Source organism: Lutjanus erythropterus, chromosome 2 (assembly GCF_056507025.1).
Source record: "Lutjanus erythropterus isolate fLutEry1 chromosome 2, fLutEry1.hap2, whole genome shotgun sequence".
Lineage (NCBI taxonomy): Eukaryota > Metazoa > Chordata > Actinopteri > Lutjaniformes > Lutjanidae > Lutjanus > Lutjanus erythropterus.
Window position 1 is genome coordinate 41,105,940 of NC_139318.1, and position 27,518 is coordinate 41,133,457.

Sequence of the window (27,518 nt, forward strand, 5' to 3'; positions counted from 1 at the left end):
AGTCCTTCTGTTGTCCATTGACCACAGCATTCAGGGAGTCAGTGTGGGAAACTGAGACCAACTTTCTACCCACATTGATGACAAGGCACAAGTCAGAAGACAGAAGACAGAAGACAGTGCTACATCTGGACAGCAGAATTACTGTTATTCTCAAGCTTTTTTTTTTTTTTTACCTTAAATCATGGGCATCACAATATTTTTAATGTGTGAAAACTGACTTTATAGAATACAATATTTTGATTATTATATCATTCTAAGTTAATTTAGGTTAGGTTGAATTTAGTTAAATCATGATAAATAAGTTACAAGTTACAAGATAAAAGTTACAATTAAATAATCAAGGAAAAATGGTGGATCAATTAAATTAATTAAACTTGCTGGATTTTTGGTCATGGCACAAAACAATAATTTTGACATAAAAATCTATTTCCACTGATCATTTAGTGTAAATACATTTACATTTTACATTACTTTTTACTAGGGATGTGCGATATTGGCTGATCACAGCTATATCGGTCTACAATGGTATCAGTATATATTAGCTGATAAATACTGGCAATAAGAAAATCTGATTTTACAAATTAAGTCAAAGCATTTAACTTGATTTCTTAGTCAAAATACTCTATAATAGCCAGAGTATATGTGTAAGGGTTTTCTGAACTTTACTTGAAAAACTATACGAACATTTGAAGGGTCACAACTGCTCTTTGTTTTTGTTTAATCAGCGATGTCAATTACTTTTGGCTTGGTCAGAAGAATATTAAACTATCTATGTTTGTACACTATATTCATTCAACCTTTATTTATTTCTTGGGAATACATTGAGGGGTGGCCAATGATGTCAAGATTACATTAGGCAGCAAAGCAGAAATACAATAGAGTCATCAGCATCAGCTGAAAAAAATCCATATCATGCATCACTACTTTTTGCAGTCTCCCACGTGTGTGATGGGATGATGAGCGTGTGCTCAGTCAAAGTCATTGATCCCAGCATCAGGCAGCAGATCTGCTCTCTCTACAGGGTCACCACTTTCCCAGATTCACACAGAGCTCCAAGAGTCTCTCTCCATCACCCCCCAGTCCTCCACCTGTTCCCCTGAGATATGACCATTGTTCCTGAAGCAATTCAGCGTGTTGCTGCTCCACATGCCTGATTGTCTTACAGAGCTCTCTGATTGGCTGAGACTGTGAGAAACTTCAGTCAGACCAAGACCCACACATTCATATGGAGATGTGGGACTATAAATAGGAGGGATGAAGCCAGCAGAGATCAGATTCTCTCTACAGAGACCTCTACAGCACACAGATCCAGCCATGGCACCTACAATCAATGCAGCTATCACCAATTCTCAGGACCATCTGACTCTGACCCACAAGGTAAATTCAAGATTCAACAACATTTAAATATCATTAATGACAGCTTGTCTTTCTTCATGCTCACACTTTCCTCCACAACAAGTTGATTAATGACTTTCTTCTTCTTCTTCCTGCAGCTCAGAAAGCCTCTGGTGGAGAAGTTACGCAGAGAGCGAATCAACAGCAGCATTGAGCAGCTCAAGTCTCTCCTGGGTCCAGAGTTCATCAAACAGCAGCCAGACTCCAAGCTGGAGAAAGCAGACATCCTGGAGATGACAGTTTGTGTCCTGAGACGACTGCAGCAGCAGCAGCATCCAGCTGTTGATCAGGGCTACTCCAGGTGTGTCCAAGAGGTGAAACACTTCCTGTCCAGGGAGCAGGTGAAGACACAGTCCCAGAGACGTCTTCTGAACCACTTCAACCAGCTGCAGTCTTCCTCTGATAAGAACCTGAGAGAGGCTGACTTCTCTCCTCTGAGCTCCACAGTCAAGACCAGCATCACCAAACACAACAGTCCAGTCAACAGCGCCCTCTGGAGGCCGTGGTAGACACCTACACACTCAACTTACTACCAGACAAACTCACATGACCACATTGGTCAAAGATTACTGGACTGAATTCTTTGAAATTTCATGGACTTGTTCTTTTGTATGTACAGAAGCTTGTATTTTCTGTGTTTTTCTTTGTGCAAGGTGACATTTCCTGAGGAAATGACAGCAACAATATCTTCCAAGTTAAGAAAGAGAACATCTTGTCATGCATGTTGCATGAACAACATCTGATTGCATCAATTGTTATTATACATCACTGTATTACTATGTATTCTGTGGTAACATCTGTTATGTTTTGATTGTTATTGATCATATTGATCAAAAATCGTTTAACTGTTCTTTTTAAGGACATATTGTTATAATGGGCATAACCTCACTTTAATCTCTCTGATTGCTCAAAACTGATCTGTTGAAAGATCTGCATTTTTATCTTTTTTTCTAAAAGGTTTACTTAATGTCACAATTTTCCTGTGCCACTTTTATAATTCATTGCACATTATATATTGTAAAATATGATGCAATGGTCATATTTGTTACTCTTTCATTTAGTCAGTATTATTTTCACCAAAAATATTAACTGCTCTTTTTATGGACGTTTTGTCATAATACTCTTTCCATCATGTTATGTGATTATTTAAAAAAAGATCTGTTTTAAGATCAATATGAACATCCCTTTACTGGAAAAGTTTTTTTTAATGTCACACTGTCACAGTTTTCCAGTGACAATGTAATTTATACACACTGAGAATCAATTGAATTTCATAGTCATTAAGAATGATGTGATCTGTTATAAGGTCAGTCTTTACTCCTTCTTGTTTTATCCACTGAGTGAAAATGTTTTGATCCACTTGGGAAAAAAGACACTCAAAGGACAGTGAGTACTGTGTCCTCAAAAATATTGTAAATCATTTGTCTTTTATAAAGACAGCTGTTCCTTTACTCTCTGAGTACAGTGTGTCTTGTAGAAATCTACAAGTTGTTGTTGTGATGTATCATCACCTCTAGTTGGAGCTTTCTTATTTTGTGGTTTATTGTGCCTTGTTGAATAAACAACTCTGACAGCTGAAAATGTTGTGACTTGTGCTATTTTCCCGCATCGTTGCCTTTTATGTAGTTAGTTTTACTGATTCCTTTTCACTAAATGAATATAGTTCATATAGTTATAGACAAATATCAAGATTAAAAGTATTCATATTTTTTTGAACATATTGACAATACTGGTTTATTTATAACAGTTTAATGTACATCTGAGTGTAGTAATTTTAAAATTTTGTTTCATTTAAATTTATTTTCATTTGCAGTAGATGAAATCATCAAACCAAATGAGAAAATGTACACAAACAAACTGAGGCAACATCACTTCCATATAACTGTCAGATGCGGCTATTTTGGTGCAAAACCTTACCTTTCATAATGAGATGCATAATATGACACACTTCTGTTGTTCCTCCAGTGAAAGCAGTGAAAGGACAGAGTGTGGGAAACCAGAGGAAACTCACTCACAGAGCCCTGTGGGACAATAGATCCAGACCTTTGCCCTGAGGAGACAGACATTAAAAAGGAGCATGGGCTCTTAAAACTGGAACTTGTTTAAGCCTTTGCTTGGAGCCTAACTATTTCTTGATGACATAAAACAGCATCAACAACTTTTTTCTTAATAAACTTGTTATAATGTAACAGGTCCAAACAATTTGATTGATTTTACTTTACACTAAGCTTCTCAAAACAAAGTCGTGATACTTGGGGTTTGACCTGAAACATAAAACTACTGCACATGGTTCATATGTTATATGAAATCCTTTTTTGTTTTTTGTTTTTTGTTTTTTGAACTTTTTGACTTTTTCACATCCTGAAAACTAGACTCATAGGTCAGGGCATCTCTGTAGCACAATGATATTTAATCACAACACTCTTTTGTTACATGTTTTTTTTTCAAAAAGTTGCAGCTTTGCGATTTGGACATTACACTGGTCATATTGCAATTTCAAAAATATTTTTGATTAACTGTGCTGTCCTACTTATTAATAGTGTTCAGATGTATTCAACACCTGTGTTTATTATTTCATGTTAAAATGGCTTCCCCTTGAAATTCATGATTTCCCTACTTTAACATCTGGCTGCAGCTTCTATTAACTCATGACAACTACTTGACAAGCTAATATGTAGTATGTAGCGAATATGGAAGTACTTAAGACGTAATTTGACTGCTTTTCACCGTGAGGTAAGCTAGCTAATAGCTTGATAAACTAGCTACAGTTTTAAAGCACTGCTCATCAGCCAATTATTCAACACCACGGACAGCGACATTTTGACAGATCTCACTAACAGTTGTGCGAAATGTAAGAAAATTAAACCAGTAGTAAAAACTAAACGTTTGCCTTCCTCACCACTTAAACTTCACGACGGTGGTCGGTAATAAACTGCCTAAGGGTGGTATCCTCTCAGTGAAGATCACGCTAGCTAACTGTGGGTGTGGTTTCTCACGGAAGCCAGCTGTGTCACTACACCTGCCCAGGGTGTTCTCTTGCCTTCTGTGCTGTGTAAGCAGACAGGATAAAGTTTTAGATATAGAGCTAGTCTAGTTACTTAGTTACCTTAGTTTGTTAACCCCCAAAAATCCCCCGTATGGTGGATGAAATCCAAACACAGAACCACAGATCCAGCTCTAACGGTTACTCCGAGAGGCACTAGCTAAGCAAATTGACGTTAGCCGTTAACCGTTTAAGTGTCGGCTTCTCCGATCACCGCTGCGGCTGAATTTCTTCACTTTTTAAATTCTCCTCGTTCCCTAATATTTACTCAGATGCTTCACCACCAGACCTCCCTAAAACTGATGTGAAGTCTGAGTGACAAGAAGCGTAAAATAACATCTTCCTATGTTCACTGTTGACCCTAGTTTGCTATTTTAAAATTTGGTGGTTCCTGTCTAGAAACCTTGATTTGCGAAACTCTCGCGAGATTTGTGCATATTGTTCTTCATTGTGCACTTTGGACAGATTAATTGTGTTTTATCATGTGACAACGCTGTGGTTAAAATATGGGTAGTTTGCTGATTAAAAAAAAAAAAATCTTGGTCAAGGTTTGGGCAAAACTCATACTTTTGGGTAAAATTATCAATCTCACGAGATCTTGAGATCTTCCGCCTTCTAGACACAGCGGGGTCATAAAATAAGAAGCACGAGCTAGACAGTTGTACTCAACTAATATAATAGAAACTTATATTTAAAACATCTTTCCACTAATTAAATGTGTAAATACATTTTAAAGTACCTTTTTTATTAAGTACAAGACACAAATCTGTACCTGACTAAATATAATGGATCTGGACTAAACTAATATTATGGAAACTTATTGTTAAAAAAACTTTCCACTAATTAAATGCATAAATATACTTTTAATTTCTATTTTGTTGTTTATTTCGATTTTTGTTTATATCGATATACCTTGTGTGTTTTTTTTTTATTGTTTTTTTTAACTACATGTGCAATGTGTAACTACTGTGCACATACAGTTTACTCTTCACATAATGTAAATATAAAGTGGATATATTGTTTGTCCCCAAGCCACTGGAATAATTTTACATTTTAAAATTTAGAGTGTCTTTAAATTAATTATTTTATATTTATTTTAATAATTTATTAGTCAGTACTGTGCAATCGAGTCCCTCCTTTATGTCAAGTAAGTCACAAATCAAGTCATGAAATTCTGAAATTTAAATCAGTTAAAAGACAGCAACATTTTCACTTTCTTTGATATTTTATTAATCAAACAATTGATTAATATTGAAAACAACTGGCAGAGTAATCGATAACCAAAATAATCATTCAAAGAAAGACTTAGTACGTTTGTGTGATCCATATGTTTGGACCTATTTTTCAACTGAAAAGATTGTGACAGGATCAGTTATCAATTGATCCATTCATTATTATGAGTCATTTTTAATTAAAAACAAATTAAATCCTCTGATTTCAGCTTCTTAAATGTTAATAGTTTCATTACTCCTCTCTGACAGAATATCTTTAGCTTGTGGATAAAAACAAAATATTTGAAAATGTCATCTTGGACTTTAAAAAAACATTGATTGACATTTTTCATAATTTTCTGGCATTTATGTACCAAATTACTATTTGATTGATTGAGAAAATAATCATCAGATTAATCAGCAATGAAAATAATCGTATGTGGCTCTAAAAGACAGTGGTCATTAGGAACTGAGTTTTATTGTCACTGTTGCAGCCTGTTTACACCTTATAAACCTTTGATAATTGACATTTTGTTTCCATTATTTCAATAAACTTTTTTTTATTTCCACATATTTTTTAAATACCCATTGCTCACTTTAATGGATAATAACTTTTGAGGGGGCCCCCCACCCTCTACCCTTTAGACTTACAACCGTTTGTAGAGGGACACATGCCTGTTTTCTGCTAATGGACGGAGTGTGGGAAAGCTCTGGAGGGCAGAGTGTGACTGACATTCATCCCACCAGCAGCCAACTAATTCTCCAAAGGGATCTGGCACACTTCAGGAAACAGCTGCCCTCCAGGAAACTTCCCGCCCTCGTGTGTGGAGCTGAAACTTCTGTATAATTGATGGTCAGTAATGAGGCATGATTATGACTGGAGCTTCGAAATGTAAGACTGAAAACTTTAAACATGAGATGATTAATCGTTTTAGAAAATTTCATAATTTTATATGAGACTTGATAATGGATTTTTCACTACAATTTCAAATTTTGCAAACGGTCAGAGTCAGCCAATGGTGTCCTTTCCCTCCAGATGGCTGGTGATGTCACACTCTGTTTCTATAACAACACACAGCCAGCATCTGTCACTGAAGTCTCTTTGTGGTTCATTGACCATACAGGGAGTCAGTGTGGGAAACTCAGCTCTACTCGTTCCTCACACCGACAACAAGGCACGTGTCAAAAGACTCTGCTGGGCTACATCTGGACAGCTGCAGGATTATTGTCCTGGACTGATTTTAAGTGCCTGAATGATCATCACACTGTTCTTTAACATGTTGTAGTACTGCTTGTGTTGTGTTTTGATTAAGCAAAACTGGCAGAAAAGGTTATAAAATGAACAAATAAATCAAATGAAATATGAAACTAAATTAGCAATTCAAAATAGAGTGATTTCACCTGTTGTGTTTTAGGTTTTGACTCAAAACAACTCTAGACACAAACAAGTACTTTTTTTTAAGCGCTGTATGGTTTCTCAAAGCCTAAAGATGTGAATTTTGGATCCAAAACATGTGATTTCAGGAGTCCCAAGATGTTGTTATTTTCTTAAAGTCTGGCATGATGACCACCTCAACTGCAGATTCAGCAACATTATCAGACCAACTGGTTAAAAACAAAACCAAGCAACATATTGTTAAGATCACAGATAAGTTTAATGGGTTTGTATCATATGCAGAAATATTTGCAGGTTCAGCTTTAGGAAAATTAAAATGTAACATGTTTTCTTTATCAATGTGATGATGAGCGTGTGCTCAGTCAAAGTCATTGATCCCAGCATCAGGCAGCAGATCTGCTCTCTCTACAGGGTCACCACTTTCCCAGATTCACACAGAGCTCCAAGAGTCTCTCTCCATCACCCCCCCAGTCCTCCACCTGGTCCCCTGAGATATAACCATTGTCCCCCGGGGCAATAACAGCATTCAACATGCTGCTGCTCCACATGCCTGATTGTCTTACAGAGCTCTGTGATTGGCTGAGACTGTGAGAAACTTCAGTCAGACCAAGACCCACACATTCATATGGAGATGTGGGACTATAAATAGGAGGGATGAAGCCAGCAGAGATCAGATTCTCTCTACAGAGACCTCTACAGCACACAGATCCAGCCATGGCACCTACAATCACTGCAGCTATCACCAATTCTCAGGACCATCTGACTCTGACCCACAAGGTAAATTCAAGATTCAACAACATTTAAATATCATTAATGACAGCTTGTCTTTCTTCATGCTCACACTTTCCTCCAGAACAAGTTGATTAATGACTTTCTTCTTCTTCCTGCAGCTCAGAAAGCCTCTGGTGGAGAAATTACGCAGAGAGCGAATCAACAGCAGCATTGAGCAGCTCAAGTCTCTCCTGGGTCCAGAGTTCATCAAACAGCAGCCAGACTCCAAGCTGGAGAAAGCAGACATCCTGGAGATGACCGTTTGTGTCCTGAGACGACTGCAGCAGCAGAATCAACAGCACACAAGACTGATGAACCACTTCAACCAGCTGCAGTCTTCCTCTGATAAGAACCTGAGAGAGGCTGACTTCTCTCCTCTGAGCTCCACAGTCCAGACCAACATCACCAAACACAACAGTCCAGTCAACAGCGCCCTCTGGAGGCCGTGGTAGACACCTACACACTGAACTTACTACCAGACAAACTCACATGACCACATTGGTCAAAGATTACTGGACTGAATTCTTTGAAATTTCATGGACTTGTTCTTCTGTATGTACAGAAGCTTGTATTTTCTGTTTTTCTTTGTGCAAGATGACATTTCCTGAGGAAATGACAGCAACATTTTTTTTCAAGTTAAGAAAGAGAACATCTTGTCATGCATGTTGCATGAACAACATCTGATTGCATCAGCAATTATTATTATACCTCACTGTATTACTATATACTCTATGGTAACATTTGTTATGTTTTGATTGTTATTGATCATATTGATCAAAAAACTTTAACTGTTCCTTTTAAGGACATATTGTCATAATGGGCATAACCTCACTTTAATCTCTTTGATTGATCAAACTGATCTGTTGAAAGATCTGTTTTTTTATCTTTTTTTCTAAAAGGTTTACTAAAAGGTCTACTTATTTTTTCATAATAGACTTTAATCTGTGTGATTACTCAAAACTGATCTGTTGTAAGATCCAAATGTTTTTCCTTTTATTCTAAAAGGCTTGTTTAATATCACACTGTCACCATTTTTTGGTGACTTTTGTGGTTTCTTTAATGAACCTCCATGTATTTAGCAGTTATTAATCTGCTCTCATCACTCTGTGATAAGATCATTCTGATCTATTTTAAGGTCAGTTTCAACTGTTTTGCTTTTGTTTATTAAGAGCATTTTCTTGTCTTTTATAAAGACTGATGTTTTCTCACTGAGAACTTTTTGTGCAAAGAAATCTTCAAGTTGTGAAGCATGTTCATCAAACTTTTCGTATATGATGTGGCTCAATGTGCCTCTTTGAATAAACAAACACTGCCATTTGAAAATGTTGTGCTGTCATGTCATTTTGTCTTGAAGCCATTTGATAATGTTTACATAATGCATTTTCTCAACTCAGCTGTCATTCAATACAATTAAAATAGAAGTTTCACTCTACACTGTGCACCTCACTGTGGCTGCACATATTGTATATTACATATTGATCCTTTCACAACACCTGTTTAGGATAAAAAAGATACAAGACAGACAGGTAACATGTTTTCATGTCTTTCTCATTTTTCATATTCTTAAATACATAAACATTTAGCACAGAAAATAGAACTCATTAGCAATAGTAATGGCAAAAAAATAAAGGTAAATGAAAACTTTATTGTCACATGTACGATTATACAGTACAACACACTGTGAGACTTACTCTCTGCATTTAACCCATCCTAGAATATTAGAGCTGAGGAAGCTGCTGCACATCATCGGGGGACCAGCTCCAGCTCCAGTGGTAAACCAGCGATTTGGTGGAGAGTACTGACTGGAGATTTGACCTAACAAACAGTTTTTGATGGTTGGAGAGGCTGAAGCTCCAGGAGGAAACGCACACAAGCTTGTGGAACATGCAAAAAGGATTTTTTTTTTTTTTTGCTGTGAAACTGCTAAACACTGCTGCCCTCATTAAATTATTTAAATAAGAGACAATTAGCATGACAAATAAACGTATTAGTTGGCCTATTTGTAATTCCAATTAACCATCTCATTTCAGTGAGAATCAGCTCCACCATCAGCCCAAAGCTAATGCAGTTTCAATGATAGAGTGTTAAATGTGATTTGACATACTTGAATTCAAGAAACATTTAACCTGCATTACCGATATTTTGTTAATGATATTATATTCTTAAGTGTGCAGCTTGCAGACTTCCTTCAAGATTCAATTTCGGCCTGCAGCCTTCGTGTTCTGCGTGTGAATTGTCATTATACTGTATATAATGGTGTTTCCTTGAACTTTTATGACTGAATTGTCATAGGCCGAGTGGATGAGATTCAACTTGGTTGCTAAGACTTGTAGTTTGAGTATGAATTAATTAATTGCTGATTTTTCTTGTTAACTTAAAAAGGTGATGTCAGAGTCCCCCCCTCCGTTTTCCCACTCGTATCAACTGCTAGACCAGTGTGTTTCAAACAGTGGCCTGGGCAACTTCAGGGGTCCATGTCACTCTGCCAGGGGGTCCATAAAAATGTTTTCAGATTAATTTATTTAAATGATAATAATATTTAAAAATATATTTATTTATTATAATAGTGGGTCTAACTGTAAAACAGAATTATTCTGGGAAGTCTGAGACAATTTTTGATTTTTTCTTTATTTTACCTGTTAATGAGCTGATAATCAGAGTGCCACGGGCCAAAGTTTGAGAGCCACTGGGCTAGCAGGTGATGCCAGTGGGAGAAGGGTGAGGGAGGGAGGACTGCACATCATTATCTGTCATTATTTTTTTTACATTTCTAGACATCACAGACTAGATTTTTAGATCTATAGCTAGCTATTTGCCAATTTTTTGCCAATTATTTAGCTCATTATGCTAATTTGCGCATTTGCAAATTGCCCAACATGCATTTTCTTTTAGCAACAAAGATTAATCTCATCTGAAAAGCCTATAGGTGACATTTTAATAATAAAAGTTCATAGAAAACCACTTATGTCGTATAGGGGTTTCCAGTACTATGACGGGTTTTATATAAAAATTGGTTTTGAGACAGGATTTTAAAGAGGACACTGAAGTTGCCAGCTTAAGATCCTCATGTAGGAAGTTCCATAAATGTGAGCCCCTTGTTGTAAAAGCCCAGTTACCTTCTGTGACGAGGACATGGCATATTTTTTCTCTCTTTTTACCTTCTCTTAATCCTTTTGGTTCACTTTTAAGAGGCATTTTGTTCATTATTCTCCAGGTTGGTTTCACCTTCCTGCTTATCTCCCCCTCCATCTGTCTGTGTGTCTGTCTGCTGTCTGTGTGTGTGTGTGTCTGGGGGGGTATCAGGTTTCCCAGTTCCCCTCCTCTGAGCTCCCACTGCTCCCTGCGCAAGGCTGGACGTGCCCCGGTCACACGCCCTCCTCACTGTCTCTGGAGCTGGGAGCCACAGCGACACACGGCTTCCCACACTTCTGTATGCAGCCCGCTCAGCTGCACACACAATAGAAGTGTGTCTGCTCTCACAAAGCCTCAGGACTGTTCTCAGGCACTGAGCCACTTCACAGACGAGCCATCTGGTAGAGCTGTAACTCACAGCCGAGACACACAGAGCCAGAAAATATAACTTTAAAACATTAGCACTGCTTTTTGATCATTATCATTTGATTATTTTGAGGTTTACTTTATGTTTTATTTACTTATTTTTTATTTTATTAATTTGTAATTAAAAGTTTTGTTGTCAAATAAAGTAAAAAGTGAAGAAGAGTCTCATGAAAAAGGATGGTGATGTTTTCTAAACTGTCTTACAGTTACATTTTAGTAAATTACAGGGTGTTTGACCATGTTGTGTATCTGATTATCACTGAATGAAGGTTATAATACATTAAAATGTTGTTTAGTTTAACTGGAATGTAAGTTTTGGTTTTATTTTCATTTCACACGCCTAGTATAGTGACATTAAAGGGTCACAGTAGGAATAATTTTCCCGTGTCCACTTCAGGAAAAACATTTTCCCACTGACCTCCCTGATCTATGGCATACAGATAAAGCATCCCACCTGTTCTGTGTGACAGGCATTAAATTAAGTCTATTGTCCCGAGCTCCGAGCGTCCTGATTGGCTGAAAAGCAGTGAGGGCGCAGGATGAGCAGCATAAATGCAGGGCCGGGACGCAGGAGTCAACGGAGACGTCCTCTGAACCCTCACAGGCACCAGCAGAACTTCGCCACCACAAGATCTACAAACCTCGAAATGGCTCTCTACGCAGACCTCACTCTTCAGGACACCGTGAAGGAGCAGCTCTTTAGGTAAGAATCAATGCTACAGTTCATGCTCTTTTCAACTTTGTTCTACTCATTCATACTTCAAAACATAAGCTCCATTCAAACCTTCCAAAACTTCAATGCATTCACTTTTTAAATCCCATTTATACTAATTAGACCCTTTCCCACTTCCCTGACTCTTCATTCTCCTTCAGCTACTTCTACAGATGAATTAAAGCCAGCAGTTCAGTTTGGTGTCAGCTTTTAAACAAACTTTAAAATGTTCATCATCTTTCATACATTCTTATTCAACTTTTCATGCAAGCAGTGCAGTTTAGTGTCAGCCAGCATTCACCCACAATTTCTTCAGTTGTCTTCTCTAGTTTATAAATAGCTGATTTAAGCCTGCAAAAGTTTTTATTTTATTAAGTTTATTTTACTAAACTGACAAACATATTAATAAAAGTCATGATTCTTTTTTCTCTCAGGTGTAAACTCCACATGTTGGAGAGGAAATGTTGCACCGGAGTGGAGAAGCTGAAGGCTCTGATTGGAGAACACCTGCAGAGCGGGATCCCCCTCGCAGACCTCCTGGAGAAAACAAAGTCCCTCCTCACCCTGAGAAAGGCCCTGCTGTCGCACAACGGCTACTCCAAGTACTCACGGGACATTTTACGTCTGTTTCCCGACGCAGAGGAAGACCTGGCTCCACTGTGCTGTTGATGACAACCAGGAATGGACTAAAACAAATCACTGAACCTGCCTTAAAGCAATATTGCAGTTGACTGATGTGTGAACTGCATGATTTTAGTGATGCCAGCTGCTTCTCTGTTTGCTGAAAACCTGTTTATATAGAGAAATGCGTTGTTTGCATTATGACAAACAGACCTGTTGGCTTCAACAGTATCTAGAGGAAGAAAATTTGACTCAAAGGGAAAGGTGACTGACAGAAAAGAAGAGTCTGAATTGTTAAAAAATGTTATGCTGCTATTTGTGAGATTTATAACTCTGATGGTTGTAGACCACAGAAGATAAACCTGGTCTTGTAACTATGCAGGAAATAGTTGCTGATGTTTAAATATTTAGGAAATGTTTCAACATTTTTATTAATTAACTGCAGATAAATCTGCTTAAACCAAACAAAGCACCTATTCTTCCTGTGAAAATATAGATTAATAATGTGTGATTACTGTCTGCCTTGTTTCAAGGTATAATGCAGCATATTGTTAAACACCAACCTTTCTTCTGAAAGGGTTTTTGTTATTGTTTTGTGTATGCCATGTATGCATATTTTGTTCCATTCAACGTTTTTTAAATTTTTATTTATCCAAAGTGGATTGAAATTTGAGTTGTTATTTTTTTCAGTTTTCAAGAAAAATAAATGCGTAAGAGATTTAAGAGTGTTTTCATGTTGCCTTATTTAAATCAGTTTTGGGGGAATACATCATTAAAACTCTTCATGTTCAAGTAAAAAGGAAAATTAAATTCAGAATCTAATAACTAAAGTCATATTCTGTACAGATAATTAAATCTAGGGGATATTTTCATCCTTATTTGTTAATTTGATCTTTTATTTAGGGACAGTGCACGTTAATGAACATTAGCACAAACACAGTGAATTTTAAGAGAGCGAGTTTACATCCATAGTCCAAGGCAGGTAACAAAAACAGACACAGTACAAGTGATAATATACAGATACAAGTTTGCAATGTACAGGTAGAAAAAGACCAAATTCATGTGCAACATGTCAAATTATTAGTGATCACAGTTCTGGTTTGCCTGTTTGAGAAAGTGGGATATGTGCAGTTCAATAAGTGGTGGCAATATGTACATATAAAGGATGTTTCCCTTCACTGACACCACGGTTTGTCCACAGACGGTCTGTCCATGTGGTACCACACAGTGCCCTCTAGTGGTGCATGTCTGTTTAATGAATTAATTTAAGATGAGGAGGGACAGGCCTGTGCAAAGTTTGCACTGATAACCCAGTAACACCGCAGGCGTCCAGACAGGTGACAAATTACTATCAGTCATATGTACCCCTTACTGGTAATCCTGTTCTGGTTTGATACTAACAGCATTTTGTTGTCTCAGTACCTGCCAATGATGCTGGATTGAAACTTGCAAAAACAAAAGCAGGAACCTGAACAAAAGAGTAGTGAAACATTACAAATTCAAACGGTCGCACAAAGACAAAAACAAAACACCAAATGAAGCAGACATGATGAATTTATGCTGAAGCTGTTTTGGAGGTTCATAAAGGCCAAACATCTTACTGAGACACATTATCAGTGATGGAGGAAGTATTCAGATCCTTTACTTCAGTAAAAATACTAATACTACACTGTAAAAATACTGTGTTAATTAAAAGTCCTGCATTTAAAATGTTAGTGTGTTATGTGCATAAAATCAGGAAAATGTACTTGAATATTAAAAGTAAAAGTACTCTGCAGAAACATGTCCCCATGACTGTTATACATTTATATACATGTATATTATATCATTGGATTATTGTCACATGACACATGCAGGATGTCACTGCTGTAGTTGATTGAGGTGGAGTTTGTTGGACCCGGACTGTAACTAATGATTGTTTCCATGATAAATTAATATGCTGGTTATTTTCTCCATCAATCAATTCTTATATATCACTGTCACAATTAAACAGAGCTGAAAATGACACATTCAGATGTCTTTTGTCTGACCAACAGCTGACACCTCAAAGTGATTCAGTTTGAATCACTGACACCTCAAAGTGATTCAGTTTGTCATTTAAGAAAAGCAGTAAATCCTTCATACAATCTTCACTCTAAATCAAATGTTTTGTGTGTAAACCCTTAATTTGTAAAATACATGCTAACTAAAGCTGTGAGATAAATGCAGTGAAATAAAAAGGAGCAATATTTTAATGTGGAGTAGAAGTATAAATGAGCATTAAATAGACATAATCAAGTAAAGTGCAAGTACCTCAAAATTGAACTCTAGTACAGAACTTAACTGGATGTACTTAGTTACTTTCCACCACTGAACATCATGTCCATCATTTGATCTTTTCAAAGTGTGTAATCACACAACAACCAAAACCCGCTGAACGCTCCGTGACTAAATGAGGTCAGTTTAATCTCACTGAGACATTTCACTCATTATTCTGCGTCAGTCAGCTGTTCATACACGCTCACCATGTTATCTCCAGTTTTAAAACACATTTTGAAATAAGCTGTAAAACACCTGCCAGAAAAAAATACCACAAACAAATGTTTTCTGTTTTTTTTGTGATTGTTTTAATGCGCATCACTTGGCTTGAAGAGATACATTCATTGTGAGACATTTCCCTTCACTGAAGGTATGAGTGCCGTCACTCACAGAGTTATAAAGCAGCACGTTTGTCATGATGAATTTGTTCATGCACAAAATTGTTCTGCTGAAAATGCAGACAATTGAGATATCTAGAGATACATCAGAAATTACATTTCAATAAGCAGAGTATGTGAATATCACATATAAATCTGAAACATGTTCAACATGATTAACTGTGTCTCCTAAAAGGAGGAAAAGTACAAACATCACTGTCAGTGTCTCTGACAATATAAAAGCATTCCCACTGGGAATAGTAATGTTTACTTCACAGAGTAACAGGATCAGAAATAAGTATCTTTGAACTACAGTAGTAGCCAACATGTTGTTTGCAAATATCACAGAAACACAGAACCTTTGTGAAAGGTGATAAAAATGAAAAGCTGCAGTAAAATATGCAATAACTCTTCAAAATAAGAGCATCACAAGAATGAAATGAGAAGATGAAATGAGGTTGTCAGTCCAAGAGTATCAGTTCAACATCAGTTCAGATTCACTCCTGAAGTCTGTAGGTGTCTACCACGGCCTCCAGACAGCGCTGGTGGTTGGACTCTTGTCTTTACTGCTGGTCTGGACAGTGGAGCTCAGAGGAGAGAAGTCAGCCTCTCTGTTGTTGAAGTGGCTCAGAAGATGTCTCTGGGACTGTGTCTTCACCTGCTCCCTGGACAGGAAGTGTTCCACCTCTTGGACACACCTGGAGTAGCCCTGATCAACAGCTGGATGCTGCTGCTGCTGCTGCAGTCGTCTCAGGACACAAACTGTCATCTCCAGGATGTCTGCTTTCTCCAGCTTGGAGTCTGGCTGCTGTTTGATGAACTCTGGACCCAGGAGAGACTTGAGCTGCTCAATGCTGCTGTTGATTCGCTCTCTGCGTAACTTCTCCACCAGAGGCTTTCTGAGCTGCAGGAAGAAGAAGAAAGTCATTAATCAACTTGTTCTGGAGGAAAGTGTGAGCATGAAGAAAGACAAGCTGTCATTAATGATATTTAAATGTTGTTGAATCTTGAATTTACCTTGTGGGTCAGAGTCAGATGGTCCTGAGAATTGGTGATAGCTGCAGTGATTGTAGGTGTCATGGCTGGATCTGTGTGCTGTAGAGGTCTCTGTAGAGAGAATCTGATCTCTGCTGGCTTCATCCCTCCTATTTATAGTCCCACATCTCCATATGAATGTGTGGGTCTTGGTCTGACTGAAGTTTCTCACAGTCTCAGCCAATCACAGAGCTCCGTAAGACAATAAGAGATGCAGCGCCGTGAATGCTGTTATTGCCCGGGGGGACAATGGTTAAATCTCAGGGGAACAGGTGGAGGACTGGGGGGGTGATGGAGAGAGACTCTTGGAGCTCTGTGTGAATCTGGGAAAGTGGTGACCCTGTAGAGAGAGCAGATCTGCTGCCTGATGCTGGGATCAATGACTTTGACTGAGCACACGCTCATCATCACATTGATAAAGAAAACATGTTACATTTTCTAAAGCTGAACCTGCAAATATTTCTGCATAATAATAATGCAAACTTATCAAATTTATCTGTGATATTAACACTTTGCAGTGGATAAACAGTTTTCCTCTTGCTTGTTTGGTTTTGGTCTGGTAATGTTGCTGAATCTGCAGTTGAGCTGGTCGTCCTGCCAAACTTTAAGAAAATAACAACATCTTGGGATTCCTTATATCACATGTTTTGGTTCCATAATTCACATCTTTAGGTTTTGAGAAAGAATTCATCAATGATGGAAGAAGCACTTTAAGAAAAATAAAGTACTTGTTTTAAATCAGTGTCCAGGCTACCTGAAAATTTTCACTTGCCTGAATTTGAAAAGACAAGTTAAGGTAATTTTGTAGTTCTTCAAAACAAACAAAATGTTAAAGTGTTATTAATAAAGTGATATTGATTAAACTGTTCATGATAAAACACATTCAGCAGAGTTCAGGTTGGGATCAGCTGTACATGCACATTCAGCGGCTGGTAGCTCCTTCAAACTTTCTTACTTTTCTCCTTTAATATGTAATTTTTTCGCCCAGTCTTCTCTGAATTTAATTTATCCTTTATATGCTCTGTATGTTGTATTATGAAGGAACTACAGCTTTACTTTCATTGTACAGCCCTGTGTTGTATAATGATAATAATTGTCCTTAAATCCTTGAATATTAAGTTGGACCAACAACTTTTCAGTCGTGTTGTGACCATTTATGACTTTTAACATTTATTATAATTTTAAAAACCACGACTCATCTTAAAGTGTATTAGAGACACCCAGCAGGTTTTCATATATGGTCCCTGAAGAGTTTGAGTGATGTTTCTTAACAAAAACTTAATTTAATGAGTCGATTGAACTCTGCAGTTCAATTAAACTGATCATTTCAAGTAAACTTCAGATTAGAAGAACTCATGTTTATGAGTCTTGTTTTGTAGTGTTCTGAATTTTGAGCTCAATTAACTTTAACAAATAAAACATGTCTATTTCATGATGATAAATTAGTTGATTCCACTAAATTCCTACATGTTTTTTTTACAGTGAGCACTTACATTAATTTGAATAATGATTAATGCACATTATCCCTTTTCAAATAAATAAATACATAAATGAATAAATGGGTATGATCTAAATGCACTGTTAGCTCAGGCTCATTTTCATCAGCAGTATCTTTGCCAGATGTTGTTTGGCAGCCAAGAATAATAATTAAAAAAATACAAACGTACAATGGTTGCAATAGTTTAAGACATACCATGTTGTGGAAAAAGCATATAAGCAACTTCATGGACATTTAAAACACACTATGTTGTAATAAATAGCAGCTGTAATGAATATTTTTATTATAATAACTCCTTGAGGAGCTGATGGAGACTTTAAACAGCTTAAAGAGAGTGAACATTTGAATTAATAATTCATCAGGTGACACAAACACTGTAACTCCATAACTGATGGATGTAAATAAGCAACTGTTAATTAATATCATGGATGCAAAGGCCTGTCTTTTAAATATTTTTTACAAATACACAAATATCTTTATTAGCAGCTGGAGGAAGATAGTTTGATCACGTTTTATTTAGGTTAAGTTTCATTGTTGTGTCTCATTGCATGATAACCAGCATCTTATCAATTCAGGAATAGACTCCCTGTTACGCTTCCTGTCAAAATAAACAGCGTGGAATCCAGAGGAACAATCATTCAGAGGAGGAGGGGGAGAAAAAAGAGCTTTTGAATGTTCATTAATCCTTTAGCATGTCTGCATTCCTCATAGACATTTTACAAAAGCCTGGTAATGACGAGTCTTGATGACAGGAATTTCCATTCAGAGGCAGTGAGACCAAACTCGTAAACTGACTCCATAATTAATGTGATGTGCAACCAGACACACTTCTTTTGTTCTTGGAGGCAGTGAATGGACAGAGTGTGGGAAAGCAGGGAAAACTCACTCACAGAGCCCCAGAGGGACAATAGAGACGGACCAGACAAAGACGTCTGTGAGGGGGTGGAGGAGGAATTCTTTACTACTGAATTTTTAATCACATTTTTTACTCACTAAACATGACAACATGCATCTTTAGATCATATCTGCTGTGTTTATATTTTTTAACATTTGGAAATTACCCACTGAGGGAAATTTTAAGCAAGAGGTCTGTCATCGTTTGTACAAAATTCAAATAAATTTAGCTCAAACCCCTTTTTATTTACTTTTTGTGTGGGCGTTTTGTTTATTTCATTTATTTTGTGTGCACAAGTGTTTTTTCTCAATCTCTTTCTGAGAGGTTTGGATGGAAGACAGTGTTTTAACACAACAAAAATGCAAAGAAAAGAAAAGAAAAAATACTTTGGAACTCAGTTTTGTACTTTGTGTTTGACATTTGATTAATAAAGGTTTTCAATTAAATATAAATGAAAAATAATAGATTAAAATCCTAAATTATCAAAGCTTTAACACACAATAATATACAAAGACATAAGAAGAGAAAAATACATATCAATAAAAAAAATAATACAAGTAACAAAAGAAATTAAAATAGGATCAAATAGTAGCAAAAAGCCCTAGAATACCTTGTAGATAATAATATAAATATCTATAGAATACATACATAAAATAGAGTGTATACACACACATAATATAAAGCATATCTTACTACAGTACAGACATACTAAAATGTGAAATATTTAAATTATTTACATTAGAGACGTGTGCAAAGTTGAATGGTTTTTGTTTTCTTTTAATGAAGATGCAGTGACAAGAAATGCAGCTCAAAGTGTTTTACAACAAAGAAATGACATGCATCCAGTGCAAAAACAGGGATAAAATGCTACAATCAATGTAAAATAAGATGGAGAACAAAAAACACTCCCTAATAATAGTAAAAAAGTAGATAAAAATAAGTAATGCATGACATGAAATGGAAAATAAAACATACCCAGTATACAGAATGCATAAAATCAAGTTAAACAGTACAAAGCAAAGTGTAGCTTCAGACCTGAATCAGGAAAGTCATTAGATAAAAGGTGAAAAGTTAGAAGAAAAGTTTTTAGCCTTCTTTTAAAAATATTTAGTGAGCTGGCTTCCCTGATATCTATTGCACAGTCTATTATAAATACTTAAAAAAAATGTCCTTTATACCAGGGCTGCACAATTAATCAATATATTATCAAAATCACAAAATGGCCTAGTAGCAGAATCTGCAATTTTTTGATGATTGTAAAATGTGTGATAAAACAGCAGCATTATAGAGATGATCTGGCCAACAAATCTTCTTCTCCAGATGTAAGAAAACATCTTTGTTTGGTCTGAACAACAACAAATGTCACATCATCATGATTTTAAAAGTTTTGAAAATGAAAATAGTGATGCAAAAGTGATCATTCCCAGTAATGATTATTCACATTGCAACTGCAATGTATTAAAATATTCATAATAAGATTTTTTTTTAACCATATCATGCATCTATAGTATCTTATATCTGCTTAAACTACATTATGTTATAAATGTTTACTGCTTCCCGATGCTAAACATGGAGGTAAAAGTAAAGCATATATGTAGTTTAATGGTGCATATAATTAATGAGTTCATTATATTTAATTGACTGGTTGTTAGGGGAGATCCCCAGTCAAAATATTTGTGTTTATTTCTCCTGCTCTCGTCTCCTAATTGAAGTGTCTAAACAACAAACTTTAGCCCGAGGGCAGAGCTGAGAGCTGCGGCCAGGAGCTGCCTGCCTGTGTGTGTGTGTGTGTGTGTGTGTGTGTGTGTGTGTGTGTGTGTGTGTGTGTGTGTGTGTGTGTGTGTGTGTTTGTGTGTGTGTGTGTGTGTGTGTGCGGTTGAATTAGCATTTAACAAGGCACATGTCTATTGTTGAGTGGGAGCCTGTCAATGGCCAGAGTGTGGGAAAGCCGTGAGAGGCAGAGTCACAGTTCAGTGTGATTAGCATCCTCAACCCCACCAGCACCTGACTATTCTCCGAGGGGAGTTGGCACACTTCAGAGGAAGATTTTTTTTTTTTTTTCTCCCTCTTTAGTCTCTTTTTTTTTCTGTTTTTCTTTCACTGTCTGTCTCTGTCTGCTCCCAGCTTGCTAACTTCTGCCAACTTCATTTCCCCTCTTGTTTACCAGGTCATCATTTCATTCTGAGCCTTTTTTATTTATTCCATTGAAGGATGCCAAACTGTCGGAGAAATGTCGCCCTTACAACAAAACTTTTGTTTTGCTTCATGTTTTAACACACATGCGCCTTTGTCTAAATTCCTTGTGTTTTAAGAAACATCTAAATCAGGGGTGGGCAACTATTTTCCATATAGGGACACATGATAAACTGACCTTGGGCCAGACACACAAAACTTTACCAGCGACTTCAGTGAAGAAAAAATGGACTTGTGATCAAATTATATTGGTTGGCAAGGACCAAAACTTTAAGTTTTACAGTACGCCATGCATGATGGATACAGTGAACACAGCACTGAGCCCTTTCGAAATAAAGGCCCAATAACTGCTTAACAGTAGGCGAAATTATATTGACTGTCTTTGATTTTAGTTGTAATAGTTCTAAGTTCTCATGATGGCTTTGCAGGCCACATGTAAACTTTCAGTGGGAAGAATCCAGCCTGTGGAACAGCCGTACTTTGCCCAGGTCTGATATGAATGGACTGACTTAAATTAACTAACAGACAAGAAAACAACAGGGTTTAACATTTAGTTGTTCCTGGCAGAAGTTAAACTTTACTTATGAGTGTACCAATGGTTAATGGTTATCAAATAATAATAAATCCCAGTTTTTAAAGTCCAAGGTCCAAGATGAGGTGTTTGAATGTCTTGTTTGTCGGTCTAAAATCCCAAAATATTCAGTTTAACATGATAATACACAAAGAAGTTACTTCCCCAACATGGCATTTTACTGAAGCAGTCTTTATTGTTGAGCCTTGAGCACAGACTTTTTTGTCAGGATTTGTTTTGGTAAACATAAAAAAGTAATTTGGTATTCCTTGAAATATGAATCAATTGCTTCTAACCAACTTTCCGTTCATATCTTCCTTCACTTTTGGGCGCTAAAACTCATTGTTTTCTCTCCAGATACTTTGTGCCGTCAGGTTCTGCCCCCTGCTGAATGCAGTCGTCAATAAAGCCTTCAAACTCCTTTTGTGCTGCATTGATCAGCTCCCAGGATTCAAGGCGGGAAAAACCTCAACTGAAACAACTTGTCACAAGACAGAAGGCACATCTGTTTCATCTGGAAGACTTTCAGCTGAATAAGTTTGAATTTACTGTTTCACTTAGTTACCATCATTGCAATATGTGTTAAACTTGTAAGAACTGTTTTCTTTAAAAAACACGTCTGGTACCAGGTTATATTATTGCATATATTTGCATTAACATTAAAGATGATTATTAATGAATTGTTTGTTTTAAAATCCTGATGTTTCCGTTTTTTTAACACAGGAATTTTCTCAAGGACTGGTACTTGAATTAATAGTGCAGATGCAACAGCTTCTAAGGAATGAGGCTGTTTTTGATGTTGAGTACGATCAGCCACTCAGTCTCCCACGTGTGTGATGGGATGATGAGCGTGTGCTCAGTCAAAGTCATTGATCCCAGCATCAGGCAGCAGATCTGCTCTCTCTACAGGGTCACCACTTTCCCAGATTCACACAGAGCTCCAAGAGTCTCTCTCCATCACCCCCCCAGTCCTCCACCTGTTCCCCTGAGATTTAACCATTGTCCCTGAGGCATTTCAGCGTGCTGCTGCTCCACATGCCTTATTGTGTCACTGAGCTCTCTGATTGGCTGAGACTGTGAGAAACTTCAGTCAGACCAAGACCCACACATTCATATGGAGATGTGGGACTATAAATAGGAGGGATGAAGCCAGCAGAGATCAGATTCTCTCTACAGAGACCTCTACAGCACACAGATCCAGCCATGGCACCTACAATCACTGCAGCTATCACCAATTCTCAGGACCATCTGACTCTGACCCACAAGGTAAATTCAAGATTCAACAACATTTAAATATCATTAATGACAGCTTGTCTTTCTTCATGCTCACACTTTCCTCCAGAACAAGTTGATTAATGACTGTCTTCTTCTTCCTGCAGCTCAGAAAGCCTCTGGTGGAGAAGTTACGCAGAGAGCGAATCAACAGCAGCATTGAGCAGCTCAAGTCTCTCCTGGGTCCAGAGTTCATCAAACAGCAGCCAGACTCCAAGCTGGAGAAAGCAGACATCCTGGAGATGACAGTTTGTGTCCTGAGACGGCTGCAGCAGCAGCAGCAGCATCCAGCTGTTGATCAGGGATACTCCAGGTGTGTCCAAGAGGTGGAACACTTCCTGTCCAGGGAGCAGGTGAAGACACAGTCCCAGAGACGTCTTCTGAACCACTTCAACCAGCTGCAGTCTTCCTCTGATAAGAACCTGAGAGAGGCTGACTTCTCTCCTCTGAGCTCCACAGTCCAGACCAGCATCACCAAAGACAACAGTCCAGTCAACAGCGCCCTCTGGAGGCCGTGGTAGACACCTACACACTGAACTTACTACCAGACAAACTCACATGACCACATTGGTCAAAGATTATTATCAGACTCTGAAATGTAACAGAGGTGTCTGTGCAAAATCATATTGGACTTATTATATTATATTTCAGTTGAGTTTTGGGAAGATGTTTTCAAAGAAAATGTGAAAATACTGAGTAGTATGAAGTCGTATTCTGTGAATACTGTAACATTCTCTCATTGATTATCAGTGTATTCAGATATTGGTCAATACTGACCAGCATGATCATATCTGCCTTTAAGTCCTGTAAGTCCTCTGTATCAGTAGGGACAGGAACTGGCGAATCTCAGCTACTTTCTGGTAGCACTTTGTTCTTTTTGAATTCCTTGATTGACTCTTTACTTTGTAAAAGATTATTGACCCATGTTGGGTTTTTAAATCATCTGTTCTATCATCAACATGTTCTGTTGTGTCAACAGTACAAAGTTACTTTCTCTCAGTGTGAGAGAGTCGGTTCACTTTGTTTAGGTTTTACTAAACAATTCTCTGTTTTTTTTTTGTAAAGATACTGAAGTTGTTCACTCTGCTCTATCTGAGTACAATGTCTTGGATTTCAAGTATTACCTGTGATGTATCATCACCACTCAGGTCTCTATGATGAGACCTTTTTAATTCGTTTTGAATAAAAAACATCAACGGAATCTTGAGCTTTGTCATGTCATCCTTTACAACAACATCATTTGAATGCAATAACAACATGAGGATTACACTGTTTATATACTTCTGGGTTGCATTAATTTGAATGGCTGCTGTGCAGTGTGTATAGAAATTAAATCAAATACTGTACCAAAGTACAACTTTGAGGCTCTTGTACTTTAATAAGATGTAACAAGCCGTACTAGGTATCAAAATAGACAAAAACTAGAAACACTATGTTCTTTATTAAATAGCATAAGGCCCTTTATTAGACTCTTATTACAGGTTCAAATTAATAAGGTCATTCTTTGTTCTGATTCATGTTCTGCACTGATGTCTTTACAGTCAGTCCAGTTCATATGGGGACAAAAATTAATTTTGGGGCACATTAGCAAGACAGGCTCTATGAAATGAAGCGATTATGGACATAAAACTCAGTAAATAAGAGGTGAAAGCAGACATCGCTAAAGAATGGCAGCACACCTGGGATATATGAAAAATAGGAAGACATCTTTATTCAGTACAACAAGTTAAAATGAGAACCAGAGAGAACACCAGAACAGTGCTGAGGGTTGCACAAACACCTCAATAAAACACTTTATTTAAAAAACAAGCATCCTTCAGGTCTGTGTGAATACTGTCAGACAGAGGAATCAGTTGAACTTCTTCACTACGGAAAGTACTCCAGAGAAGGAGAAATACTAAAGAAAGAAGTCAGAAAACGTGGTTTAGAAGAGCTGAGAGCCTAGAGAATATATTCCTCGATGGTTTAGGGTGTCTAACTCATTATTTGAAATAGACTGAACTGATCAAAATAATCTAGTTGTTGTTTTTTGTCTTGTTTTGCGGACTCTGGTCCACACTCCAAACTTCTTCTTCGTCCCGTTTTCTACCGGGCGGCGACCAGCTTTGACGCGCAGTAGCGCCGCCCGGTAGAAAACGGGACGAAAAAGAAGCAGCAGCAGCGGAAGAAGAAGAAGAAGAAGAAGAAGAAGAAGAAGAAGAAGAAGCCGAGGAAGTAGGGGAACAAGTAAACAAACGAAGATGTCGGCGATTCGAGGAAAACACGCTAAATGCTCTGTTGTTGGCTGCATGCACGAGCACAAAAGTCTTCATATCCTCCCATCGTCTAAACTAGTGAAGCCCCAGTGGATCGACTTTATTTTTGACGGAAATGTCCCCGAAACAGTTGATAAAGTGTTGTATGTGTGCGCTTACCATTTTACCTCGGACTGCTTCCTCAACGAGGGCCAATACAAAGCAGGGTTCGCTACAAAACTGAAGCTGGAGGAGGGCTCTGTACCGACGGTCCGTGAACAACACACAAAAATGGTAAGTTTTAATATGTTTATGCTGCTTTACCGCGTATTCAGCCGGGCGACCCTGGCGTTAGCGTCGCGGCTAATTTGGCTAGCATCTACTGTAGGCTCACGCGCTGGAGTTATTGAGCGACAGTCAAGACAATATGTCTGAAAGTTAAAACTCGTCTGAGGCCAATTAAGAAGCAGCGTAGTAAGTTGGATGCCGTTAGCTGTTTCCATGTCGCTTTTTGTGTGTCTGTTCTGTGCTGTCGGCTCTGTTGTTATGGACGCTTCTGCTCTCCTTTGCTTGGCAACGGGGCAGGGGTGGAGCACATGAGAAAGTAATCCCACATATACATACATATCTGAAGTGTTCTGCTGTTTATAAGACTCTTCTACCGTTGGTTACCCTTTCTGAATTGCCATGTTGAATTGTGGGCTATTATTTTGTCAGCAGAAGAAGAACAACATAAACAACATGGATGCTCAGCACTGAGTGAATAATGTTCAGTTTAATGTAAATACACAGTTCAGTATCTTTACCAATAAACACAGCACTGATCCCTTTTCAAAATAAAGTTAACCGTTAAATTGTAAGCAAAATGCTGATGACTGTCTTTGCCAGATTTTTCATTTTTGGCATTTCCATGATGGCCTTAGGGGCCACAGGAAAACCTCTCAGTGGGCCACATCCAGCCCCCGAGCCACATTTTTCCCAGGTTTCCCATGAGAGCATCTTGCAGTATGGCATCTCAGCCCGGTTTGGCAACCTGCCTGTACAACTGAAGGCCCAGATTACCCGGCTTACGCAGAGAGCCAGGAAAATCCTGGGAGTCAGGCAGCATCTCACACTCAAGTCTGTCTTTGAAGAAACTATCGTCAGCCAGGCCCAAAAGATTATTTCAGATGTCTGCCATCATGAGTAGCGGCTTCTCCCCTCAGGCAGATGCTTTAGAGTCTCCCAGTGCAGGCTTAACTGCTTTAAGAACTCTCTTGTCCCCTTGTCCATCAAAGCCTTAAATGGGAAGCTAACCATGTAGTGTTTTATATAACATTTTATGATGACTATGCAAAACAGACATGCTGTGCAATGTGCATGTACTGTGTGTGTGTGTGTGGACTATTGACAGTTCTGTGTGTTGATTGTATGTATGAACTTCTTGTATCTTTTAACAGCAGGTACTGCATGTATATGATTCTCAGAATTAACTAACTGTGATGATGATGAACTACTGAGTGCATAACTCAGTGTTTCCTGCTTACAGGTCATGACATCAGCTGCATCACTACAAATTAGTTCAACAAAGACTGTTGCTTGCCAGACTGACCCACCACAGAACCACACTGTAGGGACACAGCTGTCCATGAGGACTCTTCATCCTCGCTTCAGGAGTGAAGGTTTGTAGCCGGCTGTAATTCAACTACTTTTGAAAAAGTTTAACATTCAGCTGTTACTGGCTTTTTAAGTTAAAATACAAATAAAATAAATAAATCAATTCTGTTACAGGTGTCCAAGCAACTGTGTCCCACCAGGACTGTGGTGTTGGCACATCCACCACGCCCTTTGCAGCCCCTTGCCCTTTCTGTAAAAAAACACCAATAGAAAGGCTGCCAAAGAAACCTCGCCTGGACCTGGAGGTATATTTCTTTATGTTAATATGCAAACAAGAGGTGAAACATGTCATTTGACTGCATGAGTGATCAGTTTTTACTTACAAAAAGCGCACTGTAGCGACAGCCAAGCCACACACGTGTGAGTTACCACAAATGTATTAGGCACATAGCAGTGTATAACTGCCTGTATCGTCTCAGTAGCATATGAAATGGTGTGTTAGCACCCAAACTTTGGCCTGAAGAAATGTTTCATATGAATTGTAAGAATTTCTTGGAATGCACTGCAGTTAAATGATGATGTGATAAATTAGACTCAGACCGTTAAAAAAAATCACACTCAGAAAAACAGAATAGAAAAATAATAAATTATATAAATACACAAATAAATATGTAAAAAATCTAATTTCTATGTAACGTTGCACAGGGTACGTGTCTGACTTGATGGACAGTCCACAGTGTGAGCAGCCAGTCAAGGGGGAGGTCTGCATCCAAAATATCCACCCTGGGCTTCTGGAAACTGCAAATCCGAAGAGAACCTCAAAGGCCGGAGTGAAGAGGAAG

General features: G+C 37.8%; 5 protein-coding genes and 1 long non-coding RNA gene across 6 annotated transcripts; 5 read left to right on the forward strand and 1 right to left on the reverse strand.

The window, feature by feature from the left end:
- The first annotated feature begins 1,075 nt into the window (after window positions 1-1,075).
- LOC146332172 (transcription factor HES-5-like) lies at window positions 1,076-2,976 on the forward strand. The gene is made up of 2 exons (XM_084740028.1): window positions 1,076-1,377; window positions 1,494-2,976. Exons 1-2 carry the CDS (start codon window positions 1,255-1,257, stop codon window positions 1,902-1,904), a joined length of 534 nt encoding a protein of 177 aa, XP_084596154.1. The 5' UTR covers window positions 1,076-1,254; the 3' UTR covers window positions 1,905-2,976.
- Window positions 2,977-7,262: 4,286 nt separating this feature from the next.
- On the forward strand, window positions 7,263-9,139 carry LOC146332173 (transcription factor HES-4-like). Its single transcript, XM_084745744.1, has 2 exons — window positions 7,263-7,822; window positions 7,936-9,139. The coding sequence occupies exons 1-2, from the start codon at window positions 7,700-7,702 to the stop codon at window positions 8,266-8,268; spliced, it is 456 nt and encodes a 151-aa protein (XP_084601870.1). The 5' UTR covers window positions 7,263-7,699; the 3' UTR covers window positions 8,269-9,139.
- Window positions 9,140-11,930: 2,791 nt separating this feature from the next.
- LOC146332174 (uncharacterized) lies at window positions 11,931-13,430 on the forward strand. The gene is made up of 2 exons (XM_084740056.1): window positions 11,931-12,077; window positions 12,521-13,430. The coding sequence occupies exons 1-2, from the start codon at window positions 12,022-12,024 to the stop codon at window positions 12,753-12,755; spliced, it is 291 nt and encodes a 96-aa protein (XP_084596182.1). The 5' UTR covers window positions 11,931-12,021; the 3' UTR covers window positions 12,756-13,430.
- Window positions 13,431-15,881: 2,451 nt separating this feature from the next.
- On the reverse strand, window positions 15,882-16,537 carry LOC146332175 (transcription factor HES-5-like). The gene is made up of 2 exons (XM_084745755.1): window positions 16,400-16,537; window positions 15,882-16,286 (listed from the first exon to the last, which is right to left on the reverse strand). The coding sequence occupies exons 1-2, from the start codon at window positions 16,520-16,522 to the stop codon at window positions 15,903-15,905; spliced, it is 507 nt and encodes a 168-aa protein (XP_084601881.1). The 5' UTR covers window positions 16,523-16,537; the 3' UTR covers window positions 15,882-15,902.
- Window positions 16,538-22,638: 6,101 nt separating this feature from the next.
- Window positions 22,639-23,476, forward strand: LOC146332176 (transcription factor HES-5-like). The gene is made up of 2 exons (XM_084745767.1): window positions 22,639-22,840; window positions 22,954-23,476. Exons 1-2 carry the CDS (start codon window positions 22,718-22,720, stop codon window positions 23,365-23,367), a joined length of 537 nt encoding a protein of 178 aa, XP_084601893.1. The 5' UTR covers window positions 22,639-22,717; the 3' UTR covers window positions 23,368-23,476.
- A 1,549-nt stretch (window positions 23,477-25,025) lies between these two features.
- On the forward strand, window positions 25,026-27,003 carry LOC146332177 (uncharacterized). The gene is made up of 3 exons (XR_014772619.1): window positions 25,026-25,374; window positions 26,609-26,741; window positions 26,851-27,003. It is a non-coding gene; the product is annotated as an uncharacterized LOC146332177 (long non-coding RNA).
- The last annotated feature ends 515 nt before the right edge of the window (window positions 27,004-27,518 follow it).